The 20,611-nt window shown below is 40.5% G+C and overlaps 1 protein-coding gene across 14 annotated transcripts in view; it reads right to left on the bottom strand.

The window, feature by feature from the left end:
• The window catches only part of rbfox1 (RNA binding fox-1 homolog 1), a 2,011,452-nt gene that overhangs the window by 1,402,410 nt on the left and 588,431 nt on the right, over window positions 1–20,611 (bottom strand). For 12 of the 14 annotated variants that reach the window (XM_059654014.1, XM_059654018.1, XM_059654023.1 and 9 more), the window contains one exon: window positions 10,947–10,994. In XM_059654014.1, coding sequence (XP_059509997.1) covers window positions 10,947–10,994 — 48 coding nt within the window. Of the gene's footprint in view, window positions 1–10,946; window positions 10,995–11,372; window positions 11,394–20,611 lie in introns of those variants that run through there. The other 2 variants (XM_059654032.1, XM_059654022.1) reach the window with 2 other exon arrangements.

Here is a 20,611-nt window from a genome sequence, read left to right as displayed (position 1 = left end):
AAGATTATCTGGGTGTCTAGATTAAAACACCAGCTATAATGCCAGCTGCCCATTGCCTCACAATTAGGATTACTGGAGTTTTTATTTTAACAACCCCATTGCTTTGACTTATGGAAGCATTCGTTCTGTTAAGGGAAGGAGATTAGGAAGATATACAAGGAAGAAAAAATCCATTTTATAGAAACTTTGTGTGTTAAGCATACTCCAGTTTATTATTTTTGAGAGATAGTAGGAATGCAGATGACATGCAGATGATAGTAGGAATCTGAGATGACAAGGTGTAGAGCTGGATGAACACAGCAGACCAAGCAGCATCATAGGAGCAGGAAAGCTGACGTTTCAGGCCTTTTTGCTCATTATCTCTGATTATTTTTGAAGTTATTTTTGTCCTTACAGACAAAGGTAGAGGATAGTTTCCATTGTGATACATCAAACAAACCGCATTGAGTTAAAACACTATAAATTAGGCTGTAAGGAAGCACCCAGCTCATGCTGGAAGGTAATGGTCATCACATTCATGGTCAGCACCCACAATCAAAATAAATGTTTGATTCTTTGCATCTCTAATAGGGAGTAAATTGCACTGCCCTGAACGCAACTGCTTCCTGTCACATTGGGTAGAAACTTAGTTGGAAACACACTCAGAATACTGCGAGCAGTTCTGCCGCATGTTTGCCCTGAAGGTGGGGAGCTCAAGCTGGGACCTTTCTGGGCTGCCTGAGGTAAAAGTGGTCCAAAGACACAAGGGTGGGTGCGGGATAGAGTCATATCTGCCACTGTCAAAAACACAGAGCAGACACAGCTGCTGGGATGGTTGGGGTTTGGGGGCAGGAAAAGCTGCAGCAGGCTGTTTCAAACACTTGCCTTAATTCTCTGCAACTTTGTACAAGGTGTTTCATTTAATATTGGGCCCTTTTGTCCTCCCCCCTCACACATCCTATCATACTTTGCCATCCCCATTGCTCTTTATATCCTCCATGCCAACTTAATGTCAACTCATGCCACCCTATGTCTGTCTCTCTCTCTCTATCTCTCTCTCTCTCTCTCTCCTCCCCACTGTAATTTCCCCTACACTCTCCATGTCAACTCACCAAGTATCGCCCTGGGAAAAACCCAGGAGATACATTGAGATGGAATTGAACAGAGATCTAAATTTCTGTTCCAGACTTCACAATAATAAACCCATTCATGAAAACCCAATGAAACCTTTGAAAGCCCCGAAAATACTTAATCCCAATTCAAAACAAATGCAGTTATCTCTATAAGCCCACATCAAAGCTAACTAATCCTTTAATAAGCCATTAGCCTGACACAAAACTGAATTTACATCCTCCCTGTTGGCTTATTTCTAGGCTATGTACAGCAAGCAGCTGTTAAGAATGAGATGAAATAATTCAGGAGAAGCTAGATAAGCCTGAGAAAGAGAGGAATCAAAGGGTATGGTGATGGATTTCAATGAAGAATAACAGGACAAGATTCATGTGAGGCGTAAAAACCAGAATATATGCATTGATCTCTATTGTGTTGAAAGTGAGGTTAGAAAATCCATAAGACCCATTCTCAAATCCAGCACCTATCATTTTGAAATATAGCAGGATTGATAGACAGGTTGGCATGAAGAGCCTGAGGCATCATGGGGCTATGTGGTCAGCAGGATGTGATGTGGGGTTGCATGGATGGGACATGAGAAGTATCAAGAGAGTTTAGGAAACATGACATATGAGGATTAAAGGGCAGATTTTTAAAATTCCTTTCTCGCTAAAGTGTTGTAGCGGAGAGATATATAATTTCCACCGCCTGCCTGAGTCATTACAGTTACGATGTGTCAAACTCCCATTACATTCCACCCACCCCAGAAAAGAATTCAAACATTCGGAGGGCAGTTTTTCAGGTCAGCTTTGCAGACCAACACTGCATTCCTGGCCCAATAACAAAAACTCAAGCTCTCATGTTGAGTTCAAATAGACTCCATTTTGGCTGATCCAAGGGCCTTCAGCTACAATGTGGAGATCATTATTTGAGGGAATAACCGTCAACTTTCCAGAATAATGGACAAGGTATGTCTTGACCCAAGATTTTTTAAAACATCCGCTACTCTTTAAACTTAAAGAAAAGGCTTAGACTGCCAGTAAGAGTTAAAACACACAGTCTGAGGGACTGCTTTCATTGGTAGGCCATCAGCTGTAGTGACCAGCTGTCCACAGTTTCAATTGACTTCTTTGGTAAACTTGCAGGTTGAGTCAATAGTCAGGAAGGCAAATGAAATGTTGGCATTTATTTTGAGAGGACTTGAATATAAAAGCAGGGATGTACTACTGAGGCTGGATAAGGCCCTGGTCAGGCCATATTTGGAGCACTGTGTGCAGTTTTGTGCCCCACATCTCAGGAAGGATGTACTGGCCCTACAGCGGGTTCAGAGGAGGTTCACAAGAATAGGCCCAGGAATGGAAAGCTTAACATATGAGGAATGTTTGAGGACTCTGGGACTATACTCATTGGAGTTTATAAGGATGAGGGGGGATCTAATTGAAACTTTCAGAATACTGAATGACCTGGACAAAGTGGATTTTGGGAAGATACTTCCAATGATCGGAGAGTCTAGGGACTGTAGGCATAGACTTAGAGTAAAGGGAAGACGTTTTAGAACAGAGATAAGGAGAAGCTTCTTCAGCCAGAGAGTGGTGAATCTGTGGAATTCATTGGGACAGAAGGCTGTCGAGGCCAGGTCATTGGGTACATTTAAGACTGAGATGGATAGGTTCTTGATTATCAAGGAGATGAAGGATTACAGGGGGAAAGCAGGAGTTTGGGGTTGAGGGACTTATCAGCTATGATTGAATAACGGAGCAGACTCGATGGGGCGAGTGGCCTAATTTCTGCTCCTATATCTTATGGACGTTTCCCAAGGACTATTAATATTTCATAATCATGTTTGGTGCAATTTCAAAAGTTACAACTATTTCAGTCAGATGTTTTGGCTTCATAGTTTGACTTACAGTTAAAGACAGTAGTAAAAGTTACATATTTGATGTAACTACCAAACAGAAGTGTTTTTCTTCTTTGTAACTGATTAAGTACTGAAGAGATTTAATAGTTGTGAATGAGTTTCATGAATGAGAGTTCTTTATGTGCTCGAAATGTGAGAGAGATTCTCGGAAGTTTATTCTATACATCTTCAGGTTGGTCCTGAAGCCTTTCCTTGGATAGATACTGGGTGAGACTGTGGAGGTTGCAACTGGGGCAAATGAGAGGAGCATGAATTGGCAGGTAAGTGGCAAGATAGCATTGTGGGTTTTGAAAATGAGGCCTAAAGTGCCTGGCAACTTCAAAAAACATTGAGGGGATAAAGTCCACAGCACCAAGGTTAGGCTTCTAAACTGCCTGCCTCAGCGGCCCAACTTGATTCCACCCTCAACCCACCAGACTGAAAATTTAGCCTAACTGGGCTCTTTAAACTGAGCTGTGCATTGAGGAATTTTCCCAACTCAAACCATCTGCCTCAGTAGCAAAAATCTGGCATGATATAAATTGCATGATGCAACTTAAATAGAGTGCAAGAGCGGAGAGAACTGAGGATATAGACACACAAACCATTTAAAGATAAAAGGATAAGGCTGTTTAAAACAAAATCTGATTGTTTGTTTAATTAAAAGAAATAACAATTACAAAAGCAAGAACATGATACAACTTTTATAAAATGACATTTGGACTTTCATTGGAGCATCGTGTCTCATTCTGGGCATCACACCTCAGGAAAAATGTTACTGCCTTGGAAAGAATGTGCAGGAGATTGACTGGAGACGTACTGGAGCTGGTGTATGTCAGTTATGTGCAGCAACTGGACAAGCTGGGGAGTTTTCTCCTTAAAGTACAAAAGAAATAGAGGAGGTTTGAAGAACTTCAAAATTACAGATAAGGGAAACAATTGCATTGCTTTCGTGAAATAATACTGGAGTGGGTTTAATTGGATAGCTCTTCTAATGAATCAACAAAAGCAAGATGAGGGAAATAATCTTTTTCTAATTCATTCGAAAGATGTGAGCATTGCCGGCAAGGTTAGGACTTGTTATCTAATTCTAATTGCTCCGGTGTACCACCTCCATAAGCCATTTCCTCGAGCACTTCAGTCCACACTGTATCAGTACAATGACAACGCACTGATTCTATGATGCAATGGAGTAGATAGACGATATATGATACAGTACGTGGACAAAATCCCAGAATTCCTTCCTTAGAAGCATTGTGGGTGTATCTCCAGCTAATGGACTGCAGTGGCACAAGATCCTTCTCAAGGCAACTATAGTTGGACCATTGATGCCCATATCCCACAAATGAATATTAATAAAATAAATCTTGATGCCACTTTCTCCAGATATTGAGGCCTAACCTATTACAGAGTTTGAAGCCCTGAAAAGCTCTTCTCCATTTCCACAAGACTCCTTTGCACACTAATTCCCCATGTTAATGACCTGAGTATGCTCAAGGGGGCCAACCTCCCGGTTTTCTGTCGGTATTGATGTATTGGAAGTATATCAGCACAGAAAGAAATATAATGACATTACCTGGTGAAGAACATAAGGGTCCACTGCTGCGTTACCAACTGAATTAAAAGCTCAGTAAGTATAGTGGGTCATGACAATATATATGAATTTCTTCAAGGTGACGTACATCATGCTCTCTCAGCAATAAAGCCTTTTTACTGACTTCTGTTTGTAAAGAGATAGATACCTTCCTGTGATACAAAATAATCTTAAGGAATATTCAGTGGTCTATTTCTTAAGTGCTGTAAGAAGTGACTGATGAATTATAAATGTTATACCACCCCAAGTGTATGACAAATTCAAGAGAAACATAATGATATAGCAGGATCCTCAGAAACTTCGTTCGGACCATAGAAATTCAATGCATTAGTCCTTATTTGATATCATGCTTGTTCCAGAAGGTCACATAGGCACCACACATCTAAGATATCATGTGCACATTCCATGCGGGAAGTGCATAGCTCATACTGGTGATGACAAAAGAGGAAAGATCCTGGGGCCCCATTGGAAAAGTATTAGAACATTTGCCTATAAAAACAACAGCATCAATTTCTTCCAAATTGTGTTTCCTTACATTACATTAATGTGGAACTAGGAGGATCCGGTGTCCACCTGCTGCTTGGTCCTGCCATTTGCCTCTTCCAGCCTCCCAGCAACTACTTAAGGATCATTATCCTGAACACACAGCAAACCAAAATTTGAATCGGAATCACTGTAGGTGTGCAGCACACAATTGCAGCAGACTGTGCCCTCTCAGCACAAACTAATTTCTAAAGCCACAGATTGTCAGCAGTAGGCTTTTACAGAATGTGGAAGGGGCAGGGGAGGGGGTGAGGTGGCGGTGGAATTGAATATCCAGGACAATTAGAGATGAGAAATAATTGGTAAATGACACATCCCACAAACAAAAACATATAAAGATTCACTTGGACTTAAATGAAACTCCTAACATTTTAACTTAAGTGAGATTTGATACTACATCATCAATATATGTAAAACATTTCACAGCAGTAACTATGAGTAATTTTGAATATGGGAAAAAAGTTCGTTATGAGGATTCAGCCCAATAAAAGGAACCATGACTAGTTGAACCATGAATAATGAAGGACAAACAGTGAATCATTAACCTCATGATTATAACCACCATGCATTCTCCGTATACGTGACCATTTGTCAATTTATTAAAGTATTAAACTGTACACTGTCATACGCTGAACAAAAGTTATAGAGAAACAGTAATATACCTGCTAAGCCCACTCAGACTTCATTGAATTTTAATGAACTTTGAGGTGAGAGACAACAGGATTACAGTTTGCACATTTCTATGGTGAATAATAATTTAGATTATACCTTGTTACTTAGGAATAATCGTTCATACAGCCTGAAACCATCTTCAAAGAAATTCATTTTCTGAGCTGCCAGTACAGATTTGCTCTGCAGTTTTAATCACACAGCTGGATCTTGTGAATCTCTACCCTGAGAACACAATGTGAAATCTCAAACTGGAATGAAATATCTCTCCAGCGGCCCACCATTGAAGAAAATCTGCACGCCGCTGAGAGACAAAAACAGTTGCCTTCAAAAAGGAACGGATATTCTTAAGATATCCTGTCACTATAATGAGGGATTTGAAGCTCGTTTGATCACATTGACTTTTTAATTTAATGCTTCTGACCACTTCAACACCGAGCAGTCAATTGATTATCCTAATCAGATTAAGTCCATTCAACATAATTCCACAATGACAACCTCATTTGAATTTACTGAAAGCATGTTCAAAATATGGGAACTGTACAATACATTGACGGAGCTGAAATGGAACCCTGCTTTCTCAGTTCTGAGGAGAGAAACTCCAGCTTCTCTACTCTCTCCAAAATCAGAATTCGGAGCTCATTCTAGTGGATCATTTTTGCACCCTGTAAGGACTTGACCTTATTCACCGAGTAGGGTGGCCGGGATTTGCTGTTCATGAATGTGACTACATAACTTTTGAACCACGTAGGCCACATCAATCACTCCCCATCCCTTTCAAGTCAGCAAGCCTATCATGAAAGATCACCCTGTCCCTTTGCTCCACATGGGAAATGTCAGATTTGATGAATTCAGTGCTCCCCAGAAGGACACATCTGTTACCTATCAAATGCAGGAAAATAAAGCTCCCTGTATGACATTGTGAGGACCTCCTGTGGATGATAGGGAAACTCAGGTACCAGAAGGATTGAAGGCCATGTTGACCTTCATCTTTATGGATAGGGATCTGTGAGAGAAACGTCAAACCCTCCTGGAGTTGTTAACACATGTGCCCAATGCCTTCTGTTATCAAGGGTAGTGTCACATGCACAATTCCTATGACAGGCAGATAATCTTATTCCTTATACACTGAGAGCATTTGACCTCCTGGCTTTGTAACTTCTCTTCCACCATTATTAAAATCTTAAACAGGAGATTGCCCATAAGGAAAGCTTTGCTGTTCCTTTGACGTTATTCTTGATTTCAGAATTACAGAAAAATTAAATCATTGATCTAAAAATCTACTCCAAAAATCAAGCTGCAAAGTTTGTTGTATCCTCCCAGGCTGAGAGCCATAAATTACTTTCGCATGACAAGTCCCTGTCCCTATTGTCCTTAAAGATCATATGGTAACCATGAAGATTGCCATAAACTGATGTAATCGCAGTAAAATTATGTTCTCTTGCCTTATATGTGAGTTTAGAGCTGCATTAATGAGGTAAAGACCACCTCAACAATAGGTTCATGGCACTGGCACTAAAATCAAGGAAAACCAGCTGACAGGACACTAAGTTACACATGACCTTTACTGATCTTTGGCATTGATGATCAACATTAAGCTACATTTACACCATATGACCCAAAGACTCCAGAAAAGCTGGACCACAAACACCCACAATGTAATTCTCACCATATACAGCACTCATTTTCATATGACTCTATTTTTATTGAAAATATTTATACTGAGAATGCAGGGTAGCATGAATAAATAAAATCAAACTTTGAAAGAAATGTACAAACATGACAAAAATGGGAGTTTTAATTTTATTTCTCCCTGATAAAACCATAAAGTATATGTATCTTACGCATACCATCCAGCCAAAATATCCTCTTTCTGTTACATAATCTTGAAATATGTTTATAGAACAATTTCCAGATATTCTTCAATGGAAACATTCTGTCCCATAACATACCAGCAACTTTACTAAACATTTTTTCAAACCTGTTCTGGTCTCTTAAGCCACAATTAAATCGTAAAAATTCATGGATTGTTGACTGTATTTTTCTCCATCTGGGTCTCAGAGACTCGGTGCAAAAACTAAAAATATTCATTTTTTGGCTTTGAGTCTCAAATATACTTTCACTTTACTGCCTTTTATTTCTTCCTGCTAGTCCCAGATGAGGCATTGCCTCAGTGCCAGGTAGCTATTAACAGACGGTACATTGTTTACATCAGCTCTAAAGCCTAAAGTATCAAGTATCTAATGGTTATAAGGCAGAGTCCCTTTGTTGGGACCAGGTTTTAAAACTAGCAATAATTAAACTGCACAACATCCTTACATAACCAGAAATGTGAGGTGCATTTTAAATCTTAATTTCAAGTCATCGGCATTAAAATGTAAACAAGTAGTTCCATAAAAAAAATTCAGGTCGTTTTACAAGTTAAACCCTCGGTGGAGCTGAGTAAAAGCTAGCAAGCTATGGATGCCAATCAGGTCAATGCAGTGCCTCAATGTTTACAAGAGTAAGTGAGATTAGTCAAGTCCAATAAATTCTGTCAAATAATCAGGTCTAGGGGCTTAGGGGTATGCATTAAGAGGAGCTCCTGGTTTTGCATTAGTAGTTTCTCACTCAAAGGTAAATTAACTTTTTGAAGAAGACGAGATTAGAAAAATCCATGACATACTAAGGATGATATCAACAATATGTATTTCCTTAAAAAGAGAATGAAAGGACATTTTGGTTTGATGCGTTAAACAGATCAAACACAAAATGTGACATCAGAGTATTGCAAGGGCAATTTTGGGTTATACTGGCAAAAGATTATTCAGGGAGATGTTAAGGTTCACACTAGCAGAAAGTGATGTCACTCCAAGAATGATGTCATGCTTTCTATTGGCAACAGCATCCATGGCAAGGCCACAATCGTTGCCCCTTGCCAATTACCATAAGCAGGAGTTAGTGGACGTTCTTCTTGGCCAGTTGGTGGTTTAGTTGGTACGGGTCAGTGCCTCGCTCACCCACTTCAGAGAACAATTAAGACTCAACCATGTTGGTGTTGGGATTTGCATCACACATAAACCAGATTGGGTAGGGACAGTCCTTTTCTGAACAACATTAGGGAGAAAATTTTGATTTTAAACCCATCGTGGTCACTTCTACTCATGCTACCATTTTCTTCAAGAATTTTCATTTATTCATAATTTTGCTTTGCTATGGCAGGACTCAAACTTCACAACAAAAGCTCCAGTTATCTTGTCCAATAACATAATTAATGTAGTTCCAAAGCTGTGCCATGGGGTGGTTTAAATATTCACTTGGGTCAGACAGCTGTCTTCTTCAATCTGTAAATTTGACTAATCCAAGTTTGTATCGTCCTAATTGATATTTTCAGGCTTAAATTGTTGAACGACGTATGCTCCAAATAGGCAATCCAGTCAAAAAGGAGAACACAGACTAAGTAATAACTCATTATCATATTGAGATCACCCTGTTCATCCCCTACAAACTCAGAACAAATCTTCCTTTTGAAATTGGGAGACTGCAGGCTTCCCAGGGATGTTCTGTTTTCACCAGCAACTGACTGGACATTTTTAACAAAGCCCAGTTATTAAAATAAATGAGGCTCCTAGGACCTCAAGGTGATCAGTCTATCTCCTCCCTGACTGCCTGAATGAATGTTATCCCCTGGCTGGTAATCTAACCCAAGTTTTGACTGACTTAATATTTATGAAATAGATCAGTCAGGAAAGGTCATGCCATTGCTTTGTGCTATTGACCATTCCTGACTACTAATTGCCCTAGATACTCAATCCACAAGTCTATGATTCCTGGCACTGTGCATTAAAATCATATGAAAAGTAATAATACTGGATGCTCATGATTACAGGTTTCTAATCATTGAGTTGCCTTCTCAACAAAACACTCTTGTTTCGGATCATGTTTAAAAAGGTAAAGGTAAATGTAAAGTCCATCTTTAAAACCCCAAGACTGTCATGTTTTTGAAAGGTTATGACCTGCAAGATACCAGTGAAAATATTTCTGCAGAACCACTAGATATGAACTGCTTTATTTTTAATTTTGCACACAACACTTTATACGATTCTCAACAGACCTTCCTGACACTATTCATTAGTCAAAAAGAACAACATTTGAAGCATGCTTGACTAAACAAAAATCTAATTTTACAATGCTTTTTTTTAAACTCTTGTCTCTGTTACGCTACTACTCCAAGGCCAGACAAAGATAATGTCTAATTTTCTGGTCACTACTATTTCATCTCTTTTCACTTACCTTGTACTTTCTTTGATGAATACAACCTGATTACACTGTTCGTTTGACATTCATAGTCACTGCTTTATTAGATAGCTGTGATCTTTTAATATTCAGACATCAGGAGAAGCAGAATCTGAAGTGGTACAATTAGCTTTCTCCTCACACAGCTGAAGATCATGCACAGACTGCATTGAAGGAATTAAGAAAACAATTCCTTCCCATTCTAAATGCCTAAGATTTAGATTTCCAGTTTCTGAGGCAGTTAATAATGCCTTTTACAATTTCTCTTTGCTTATATCAACCCAAATACATAATGTTGCAATAATTTGATGGATTATTCAAACTATTAAATTCAGAAAGGAATATGCTCACAATTGTGACAAAGAATTAGTATTGAACATTCCTTATTCAAAAGCATGTTTTCCAATATCATACTAACCTGTACAGCACAGAAAAGGCAGAGAGAAATATAAATTCCTATGGTGGCCAGAAGACATTACCAACTTTATTCACACCAATACCGAGCATATAAACACTGCTGTAATGGAATTATCCACTCTGCTTCCCTGTTCTTAAATAATGTACAATGTTAGGATATCTACAAGCAAGACTAAATATCCTGTAACTTCAGCAGCATTAACCTAATCCTCTAGGTGTAGTTACATTCCCCTTTTCTACTATAACAGGATAATTAAAATTATAAAGTTTCTTTGATCAACTTAGCAAAGGCAAAGCAGACTATGCAAATATTGAATTGCTAGCAGAGACACCATTAGTCCTTTTTGCATGACCAGGTTTACTTCCTCTAATTACACATAAATATTGTGGTCAGACTTGTAATCTCAGTAGGGAGTTGAGACTATTAAAGACTAGAAACAAGGCTGAAATGTTTGTACTCACTGTGTTGATGTCTTTGTCTGCGCAGCTATTGCACTCTGCCTTTGGATCCTGAAATCAATAACAAAATGGATTAGCAAATTTGGCAACAATGCTAATACTGTAACCATCTTAGAAACAAACTACAGTCAGTTCAGTCAAGGTTAATGAATCCTTATCTCAGAAATTTTGGAGCCAAAGGTATTCATTCAGAAGCACAGAGCAAGCAAAACTAAATTCAGTGTATTTTGTATTTTGAGAAACTTTGCAGTAATGTTAACAAATTGCAAGAAAAATATATTGCAGATTCTGTTCTGAACCCCTATTGATAAAAGAAAATTCGATTGACTGCCTACATCTGAAATCTCCTTTTATAGTCTCATGCAAAAACTACCACACAACTGCAGATATTATTAGCGGTTAAAACATAAACATTGAAACTACATTTACCTTTGAGTCAATGTACTTTAATGAAGTGCCAGAAAGATGAGTCTCACCACTAACATTAAATGAATGTTTTTTTTTTGGTTGAGGTGAATGTGACTGCACAGGTTTTTACCAGCTTACTGGGTCTTTATCAGTAGATGGCAGCAAGGAGTTACATATGGCAGCCAGCTCAATAGTGATGTTGAACCCAGCATCTAAGGGCATCAGTAATGTATTTAGTCACAAATTACATTTATATACATATTTTGGACAAAACATCTTAAAGTGTTCCACAGATGGAAGAGCAGACAATTGACATGCAATAATTCAGCTTTACTCCCATTCTTAAAATCCAGGATTTTGTTCAAACTTGTGCATTTTTGGGTGTTCTCTAAGTGCAAATATTTCACCTAGCAACCAGCTAATTCAAGCAGCTTTATAACCTGCAAAAAATGTAAGATTATATCCATCGAAGCACCAAAATATATTATTCAGTCATAATAGTTTCTGGTGACAACTGGGATTTACTGCAGAATCTGCTTTTTGAAACCTTATCCCCTTCAAGCATAAAAAAAATGAATTTAATTGTTGCTGAGTGACTATTTTAATTAGCTGTTATGCTTCTGCTATAAATTATTGAGATGAAATTTTCTATTGTCTAGTCATTGTGCATCCCACAGATTTATACTTGATTTTATTCCTGATAGATTGCTCAAGTACTGTAAACAAATACACCCATCTTGTAAGTCCTTTACTGATTTAAAGTAGGACATGTTACTGTCGGTGGGTAGTACTCATGCTTCTGAGACAGAAGCTGTTGGTCTGAATCCCAATACAGGATGCAATAGCTACAGAAAATGTGTTCATAACAAACAGCTTTACTATCAAGTGCAAATCCTTCCAAAATGCCTGGGGCAGGAGATAAGAGGGGAAGAGATTCTCCTGTGCAGCCATGCTTGATGCAGAATAATGTCCCTGAAGCTACAGCCTCCAGATCCAGGTAAAACTAACCACAGAAACAGGCATAAGCATGTGTACTCTCTGCCTCATGTGTCATTAGATACTGGAATGCTGCGTGTTACTGTGGTTTAAATGAAGCAATCTTGGATTGTGAACTTTTCGATCTTTTCGACAAATTTCAAATTATCTCACTTTTGTGAGTATTTTTTAAATGATACCTCTGAAATTGACAATTAGGCCTGGGCTTTTACCAAGGAGAGGGTAAGGTTCAGTTGAGGAACCTTTAAATTTGGGAGACCAGTCTTCTTTGTACGGGCCTGCTATGTTTTCACACCATAGAGTTGGGTGTAGGATGGAGCCCACCACTTCCACAGGCAAGTCCGACATGGCAACAGAGACAAATGAATGACTAGGCAGTCACACTTGAAACCACATGACAACTCACTAGAACATTGGTCCAGGGTCTAGTGGTTTAAGTCAGGCCACAAAATAACCTTTTGGTTCCCTTGGGCTCCTCATGTCCCATGTAGCCGCCATATGCGCTTCATAGTCGCAAATATCCTCCACAGCCACTCATCCAGTATCCACCATTGGAAGAACTCAGAAACCATTTTGTTGAAATGGATATTAACGGATAAGTACCTAACAAAGCTGAGATTCATACACACTTCATATTGTAAAGATTTTTATTCAAGAGTTTCATGAAAAAGATATCCTCAAGTGGCTAAACTGTTCAAAAAAACTTACATACTTTCACTGCATATCAAAGACAGAAAATCTTTTAATAATTGGTTAAAACTGTGACTGAAGTTGTCTACTTTTCCCTGTGGTTCACAGCTTTTGAAAATCAGCCAAGTATTCACTAGGGACTTAGTTGTCATAGCAAAAACATTGTAGCTCACAAGTTAGGAAATCTCATGAAATTTCAAGAGCAGATTTCTTTTTACATAGTAGCAAACATTAGTTTATTAATCAATACACTCGAAGAACAGATTTATTTTAAGTGAAAGCTGTTGAAAAATATTTCTTTTCAATTTTAGAGTGCTGTGAACATCTATCAAATTTCAGATTATGACTGTAGAGTTCCCTAGCAATGTTTTCTTCCAAATTGTGAATGCATTATAGTACTTTTCCGTACTTACAGAATGGTTATTCTTTGCAGGTAAAAGCCATGTGAACAATCAATGCAGTAATAAAATGTCTAATTTACATTACTGCACCTAATCATTGATACAGAAAAAGCATTTCTTTTTGCATTTCAAAGTTTGTCAATGAAAAAAATCCGAGTGCAGATGTCTATTATTTACTTGGCTTCACATTTGAAAATGAGTCTGCCCGGCCACAGACCACAACTCCTGTCAGGTGCTATGAACCACCCATCCTTATAGCAAGGGCTCAACTGTACAATGGGTTTAGACTGCCCATCCCTGGAATGAAACCAGTGGGGTGAGAGGACTGCACTGATGGGCTACTTGCAACATTACTCTACGTCCACAAGAATTGCTGGAAAGACGAAAAGAGTGGAAATTCCGGAATCAGATCCCATCTGCTATTTATAATGGGGTCCTGAGTGGACTCCGTTTGGCAAACAAAAAATCAGACTTTATTCTTTACGGTAGCATGTGTTCCTTTAAGTCTCAGACCAATAACGGGCAAGAAGTAATTTGGCACGATTTTGATGGCTCAGTTAAAATCTATAAGCCTTATCAAAACATTCTCATGACACAGCACTGATTACTGTAATTGTGCCAGAGATTGCTATAACCGGCAGGGTCATGAGCAGTGGTCATTTCTTGGTGTGACATTGTATCAGTATTCATGTTGTGTTGCGTGACTCTCCCTCTGAGACATTCCGTAAAGTGTGTCTCTTCTGAAAATGTGTCAACATTTTCTGACAGTAACGCGAGTTGGATTATGAATAATATATTCAATGAGCTACTTAATTAGGTAGGTGAAGGTGATACTGAAAACAGCTGAGGCAAATAATGAGATGTCAAATGCTTCAGATTAGGCTGGGAGAAAGATTCAACGGCTAATTCTGTCAGGAGGAACCACAGGAATTTTCAGAAGCATGACATGAAGAGATTTGATCTTTACAGCAGAGTGGCTGCGTGGACTTTTGATGTACTTTTTAAAAAAAAGTCAGTGGATGAGGAATGACATTAATAAACGAGGAAGCCTGCACAATGTTCAATAATGCTCGTCGTTCACCAGGATGGATGTTTTGTTTTATCAAAAAGCCATCAGTTTTGACGGATATTTGTTCTTTGCAAGAGGGGGCAAAGGGCTGAAATGCCATTCATACAGAACTGGTCACTCTCAAGCAATTGGAATGCAACAGCAAAACTGAAGAGCAGTGAGTTTCATTGTCTGCACGCTTTAATTATAGAAAATTACCATCAGCTCTCAGCACAGGCATAATGCTGTCCTGATAAAAGGTCCCAAAGCAGAAAGAAAATTATATATGGCCCATCAAGACCTCCTGGAAATATTTTATCGTGGGCTGTTGATGCTTGTCATAAAGATATTTGCATTTAATACTTTTCACCGGTCCGGGCTGAACAAGATCAATGCAAAAACTGAGGAACGAAAGGAGACCATTCTGGTCATAAAAGTTATTCCTTGGTCCTTCTGAATTCTCCTCTCCTTCACTGAGAAGATAGACTGCACAAATTTTTATTGTGTACATCAAAGGAACTAATTAGCCAAATGCAAAATGCTTGCCCCAGCCGCCATGCAACTGAACAACATTCCTGCATGCTCCGTGCTGTCATCCTCCTCACTCCTTTATCCAGGGAAATTGGCAGCAGTGAACTACCAGCCTTACCACACCAATGTGCGTACCAGCACAGAGCCTACTTCAGCATCCAGTTCGAGCTGAGGGGCATGCTTCTATCAGGTCACATAGTGCATAGTGACCACACATGCATCTACATCAGCATATCTAAAACTTCATAGTTTGCTTTCGTAGCATTCATGCACTTCACCACTTACTTGGATACTGCCAGCCCCTGTTTTTTTTTCCATGTCACTCTGTGAGCACACTCAAATTGACTTCAGCACTCACTGACTTATAGGCTGCCAGCCCCTGTGGCTGGCATTGCCTTTTGTTACGGATGGAAAGCCTGCGAGCTGCTGACAATGAGGAGCACTAAATAGTCAATTGAACAGTTAGATAGAGGGTGAACATGTCACTGTGAGGCAATGTGCTACATCATTACACCTACAGCATGCATCAGTAGTTTTCACAGCAAATACACTGAATATTCTTCAATCAAACAGCCATGTCTGAAAGCCAAAAGAGAGCAGGTCTCAATGACATCAAGAGGGAATGCAATCAATCAGTCTGGAGGCACCACCATAGTTAGTACAAGTGCTCAGACTATTCCAATCTACAGGGTTGGAAAGTGTCAGTCAGGAGCTCAGTCCCGTTTGAGTCCATGGATTTGTAAGACAACGTAGCTATAATACAAACAAACCAAACCAAGGGTTAAAGGTATGTGGACTGAAGACTGCTCACGTAGAATAAGGGAAACAGTTACTCAGGACTGTCCTGCCAAGGCACTCCAAGAGAACTGAGTCATGGTCAGTCCTGGGAGTTTCAGCAATCATGGTCAAGGGGCTTATCAGGGGCAGTTCACAGAGTCCTGTGGAACATGAATGACTCAACTCTGGGTTGGACTTAAGTGTACCGGCTCAGTCTATAGTGGATTGCAGACAGTAGCGTGGCACAGCATAGTGAATGGGGGTGGACAAGAAGATCACAAATTTGGGGCTGGGGTTTGGTCAGGGGAGGTGTCCTCAAACAGGCCACAGTACATCTGGCCTCTTACATGAGAAAACATACAAGGGCACAGGAATTCCCAAAGTCATAGGCTCAGCGATAAAGTATAAGTTAAATAAAAGGGCTCAATATCAATGAAGGGGAGGCTTAGAGATTACAGGGACAAGGGACAAAATAACATAAAAGTGTAAAAGAAGGATATGGGAAAAAATAATCATCTCAAAAAATAATCATGCGATGCCGTCACTCACACTGAAACAAAGTTAGAACATTGTCATGTCTGATATGACATCAACTGCACAAGAACTACACAGTACGGCTAACACCACATGCCAAGTGGGCAAGTGAGTTCCTGGTTTTTCCTTTCGGGTAGAGTAAAACTCATAGAACGGGAGGCTTTCCTGGAGGCAACTACAGTAAATCATGTTTCCACTGCTTCAGCAATTCCTTCTGTAAAAGCATTGTAGGTCAACCCACAGCAAGTGGACTGCAGCAGTTCAAGAAGTGAACTCACACCCATCACCTTCTCAAGGACAGCAAAGGACAGGCAATGAATGCTGACCAGCCGGTGACATTCACATCCCACACGTGAGAAAAAAAATAGCTACCTCTGGTTTCAATATGCATATCATTGAAAGATCATTTATTGTCCAAGCATGCAGATTAAAAATAAGAGCCTCAAATAATCATGACCATTACATGGTGAGTCCCAATTGTCTCCTTGTCTGGCCAGCTAAGTAACTATAATTAGAAAAAGGCATTTAAGAGTAAAGTGTAGCATTTCCAGTTCATAATCATATTCTGTGGGTAGAAGTGGAAGATAGTGCTTCTTGGCTGCCAGATTCATACACTGAACTGTAAGCATGCAAAGACATGGTTTGGGATGTGGAAGAGCCCCTTCCCTTCATGGGAGTGGTCAGAAGGGCTTGGTGGCATAATTCTACTCCAAAAGTAGCATTAAAACTTTGGTTGTGCCACATATTATTGGATGAAATCATATATCACAGAGCTCCTTATGGAGACATGACATAGATCTCCTTGGAAAGCCTCAAGGCCAAACTGCATGAAAGACTAACATGAGGCCTCAGGATTTTCTTCAATACAGTTTTTCTGACATTCCCCACAGCTCTCACATGGAGGATACATTGCTCGAGTCATTGTCTTTACTGTTGCACCAGGATGGCAATGTAGAATTAGAAAGCAATTACAACCTTGTCAGCAAGAGCAGCAATCTGCAGCCATTGCTGCACAGCCTCCAGAATGAGAAACACCAGGTGAAGAGTTGTTGGAGAATGATGGAACTCTGCATCTTGGTGCTATTTTCCACAGCTGTCTCAAAGACAGTGCGGGTATCAATTAAATACAGCTTGGCCCATTATCAGTGAACTGTGTCATCTGCTGAACCAGACATGTGCTCAAAAGGACAAAGAAGTAAGGCCATCCTGGTGGCCTACAAAATCATAACTGCCCCAAATTTTTATGTTACCAACGTGGTTCAAGGAGCAACTGAGAAACTATGTGGCGTGACCCACAACAATCACAGCTGTTCAAATCTTTACCCCATAAGAGTCAAGACACTTGAGACTTCGTAGGGTGGCACTACAGACTTCACCCATAATGCTTCGAGAATGCATCATCTCCAAGCCTGGAACATTGGGCAATAGAAAAGCCTCCCACTTCAACAAATTCTAAGTGACCATTCATGCCAGATTGGAGATCTGTGCTGGATATCCTTAAATGTATCACAACTTTCATTTATGAGAGAACTCAGAGATTGCTGCCTCTTCCCAAGGTCCTCAGGCCATGCAGGCATACCAGCTGCAAGACATGGGATACTACATCCACACTTCCAAACATAGCTAATTCCACTTTTGCGAAACTCTCAGGCTGACATAGGACAAAGGTATATTGCTGTTCACACTTCCACCAGGGACGCAGTGGAACAGACCGTAAACTTCCTTAAGGTAAGATTTTGATGTCAAGCCTACTTCAGTGGGGTGTTGCAGTAACCCAGAAATAGTAGTCTCACATCATTGTGGCATGCCACGCCCTTCACAACTGCAGCCAAAAAGGGGAAGGATAGTGTAATATCATGGGTGCATATAAAATGTGGGAATAACAGCAATCCTCTGTGGATGAAGATGAAGGTGAGGATGAGCACATTGACTAAGAGGATCATCCAAGAGAGCATGACAGAGCATTGCATTGCCAAGCCTCAATGGCCCACCTCATTCAAACCATTGTCGGGATGAATTGACTGGGTTGGTCTTCCTTTAATTGATGAGATTTCTGATGTTATTTGGAAAGTATCCCCTGATTGGTACCACAGATATGTGGACCTTGTTATTTGTAGTCTCTTTGACCTTTTGACAGACAGTTCACTTCTCACATGAGACTGAATCAGGTCAACAATGAAAATTATCCTATGGTAGACTTCCTAACTGTGCAAGTGAAGATATGTTTACAAAAGTGAAAGGGTACTTACAGAATTTTTCACCAGAGTCACCTCGATATGCGCTCAGTAAGTTGTTTTTTTTATTTCCTTTGCCTCCCAGCAAGTCGATGCACAATCCGGAGGTCTGCAGCTGGGGTGAGGAAAGCTCTGTGTTTGCTCTGGTGATTTGGGGGACTTGGCCGGTCATTCCCATGATACATTTCAGCCTCGAAGCCCCAGGCCTCCTGAGAGTTTCCTACCCAGATACAGTTTCACCATCCTCAGCTGGAACTGCTGCAGGCTGTGGGATCGGAGATGGGGTAAGGTGGAGGGATGAGGCTTTCTGGACTGTGAAGAGAGGAAGCTTCTAGGGATGCCTGTGTGTCATTGGCTATGACACAGGGAATGTCTCTTTCAATGGAGTCCGTATGAAATTGTGTGCACTGGCCAAAATAGCTTAAATCTTAATAATTGCAATAATTCTCCTTAATTCCATTGAGTACAGACCCAACCTAGTCAATCTCTCTCAGAAGGAAATCCTTCCACACTTGGAATACAGCAACATTCCTCCTTCCCTTATAGCATGGCAAGGTCAGAGATAATTGATTAGAAGGTCACCTGAAAAAGAATTCCTTTGCCAGGCAAAATGGGCTCAGGATTCCCATTTGACTCTGAGATCCTGACATCCACAGGAAAATAGGAAAATGCTGCTTTTGCTGTCCAGGGTTTACAAAACCTCCTTATGGTTAATAATGAATAGCATCACCTTGAATCAGTCAATATTGAAATTAATTTGTAAATTACAGTCTGACAATAACTCGAGATTTGAGGCAATTGCTATTATTGATATTCTTAGCTTCCTACAATGGCTTTTTTTAATTGAGGAATTATTGTTGTGTTTTGCTTTTTCACCTCATATATCATGTTGCATTTTTTAGTTGGGTGAGCCATTGCTACTAGACATCACCTCTTTGGAAATATTATACCTCATATTTCAAGTCAATTAATCTAACATAATGTGGAAGGGATTCCCAGAATGAGATCCTACTTGTCATTTCTGAAGACCTGACTCCACATAAATTCTGGATAACAAAGTGTGAAGCTGCATGAACACAGCAGGCCAAGCAGCATCTCAGGAGCAGAAAAGCTGACGTTTCAGGCCGAGACCCTTCATCAGAGAGGGGGATGGGGAGAGGGTTCTGGAATAAATAGGGAGAGAGGGGAAGGCGGACCGAAGATGGAGAGAAAAGAAGATAGGTGGAGAGGAGAGTATAGGTGGGGAGGTAGGGAGGGGATAGGTCAGTCAAGCGAAGATGGACAGGTCAAGGAGGTGGGATGAGGTTAGTAGGTAGGAAATGGAGGCGTGGCTTGAGGTGGGATGAAGGGATGGGTGAGAGGAAGAACACGTTAGGGAGGCGGAGACAGTCTGGGCTGGTCCAGTCCCTATACACCTGTATTCCTCATGCAGATGGCCTCAAGGCCCTCCGCTTCTTCCTGTCCCACAGGCCCAGCCAATCCCCCTCCACCGACACCCTCATCCGCCTAGCCGAACTCGTCCTCACCCTCAACAACTTCTCTTTCAATTCTTCCCACTTCCTACAGACAAAGGGGGTGGCCATGGGCACCCGCATGGCCCCAGGCTATGCCTGCCTCTTTGTAGGTTACGTGGAACAGTCCCACTTCCGCACCTACACAGGCCTCAAACCCCACCTCTTCTTCCGTTACATGGCTGACTGTATCAGCGCCGCCTCTTGCTCCCCAGAGGAGCTCGAACAGTTCATCCACTTCACCAACATCTTCCACCCCAACCTCAAGTTCACCTGTGCCATCTCCTCACCTTCCTGGACCTCTCAGTCTCCATCTCAGGTAACCAGCTCGAAACTGATGTCCATTTCAAACCCACCAACTCCCACAGCTACCTAGAATACACGTCCTCCCACCCACCCTCCTGCAAAAATTTCATCCCCTATTCCCAATTCCTCCGCCTCTGCCGCATCTGCTCCCAGAACGAGGCATTCCACTCCCGCACATCCCAGATGTGCAAATTCTTCAAGGATCGCAACTTTCCTCCTGCAGTGGTCAAGA

The sequence above is a fragment of the Stegostoma tigrinum genome, chromosome 23, assembly GCF_030684315.1.
Source record: "Stegostoma tigrinum isolate sSteTig4 chromosome 23, sSteTig4.hap1, whole genome shotgun sequence".
NCBI lineage: Eukaryota > Metazoa > Chordata > Chondrichthyes > Orectolobiformes > Stegostomatidae > Stegostoma > Stegostoma tigrinum.
The sequence above is the reverse complement of the archived record's forward strand: the minus strand, read 5'-3'. Positions and strand labels throughout refer to the sequence as shown.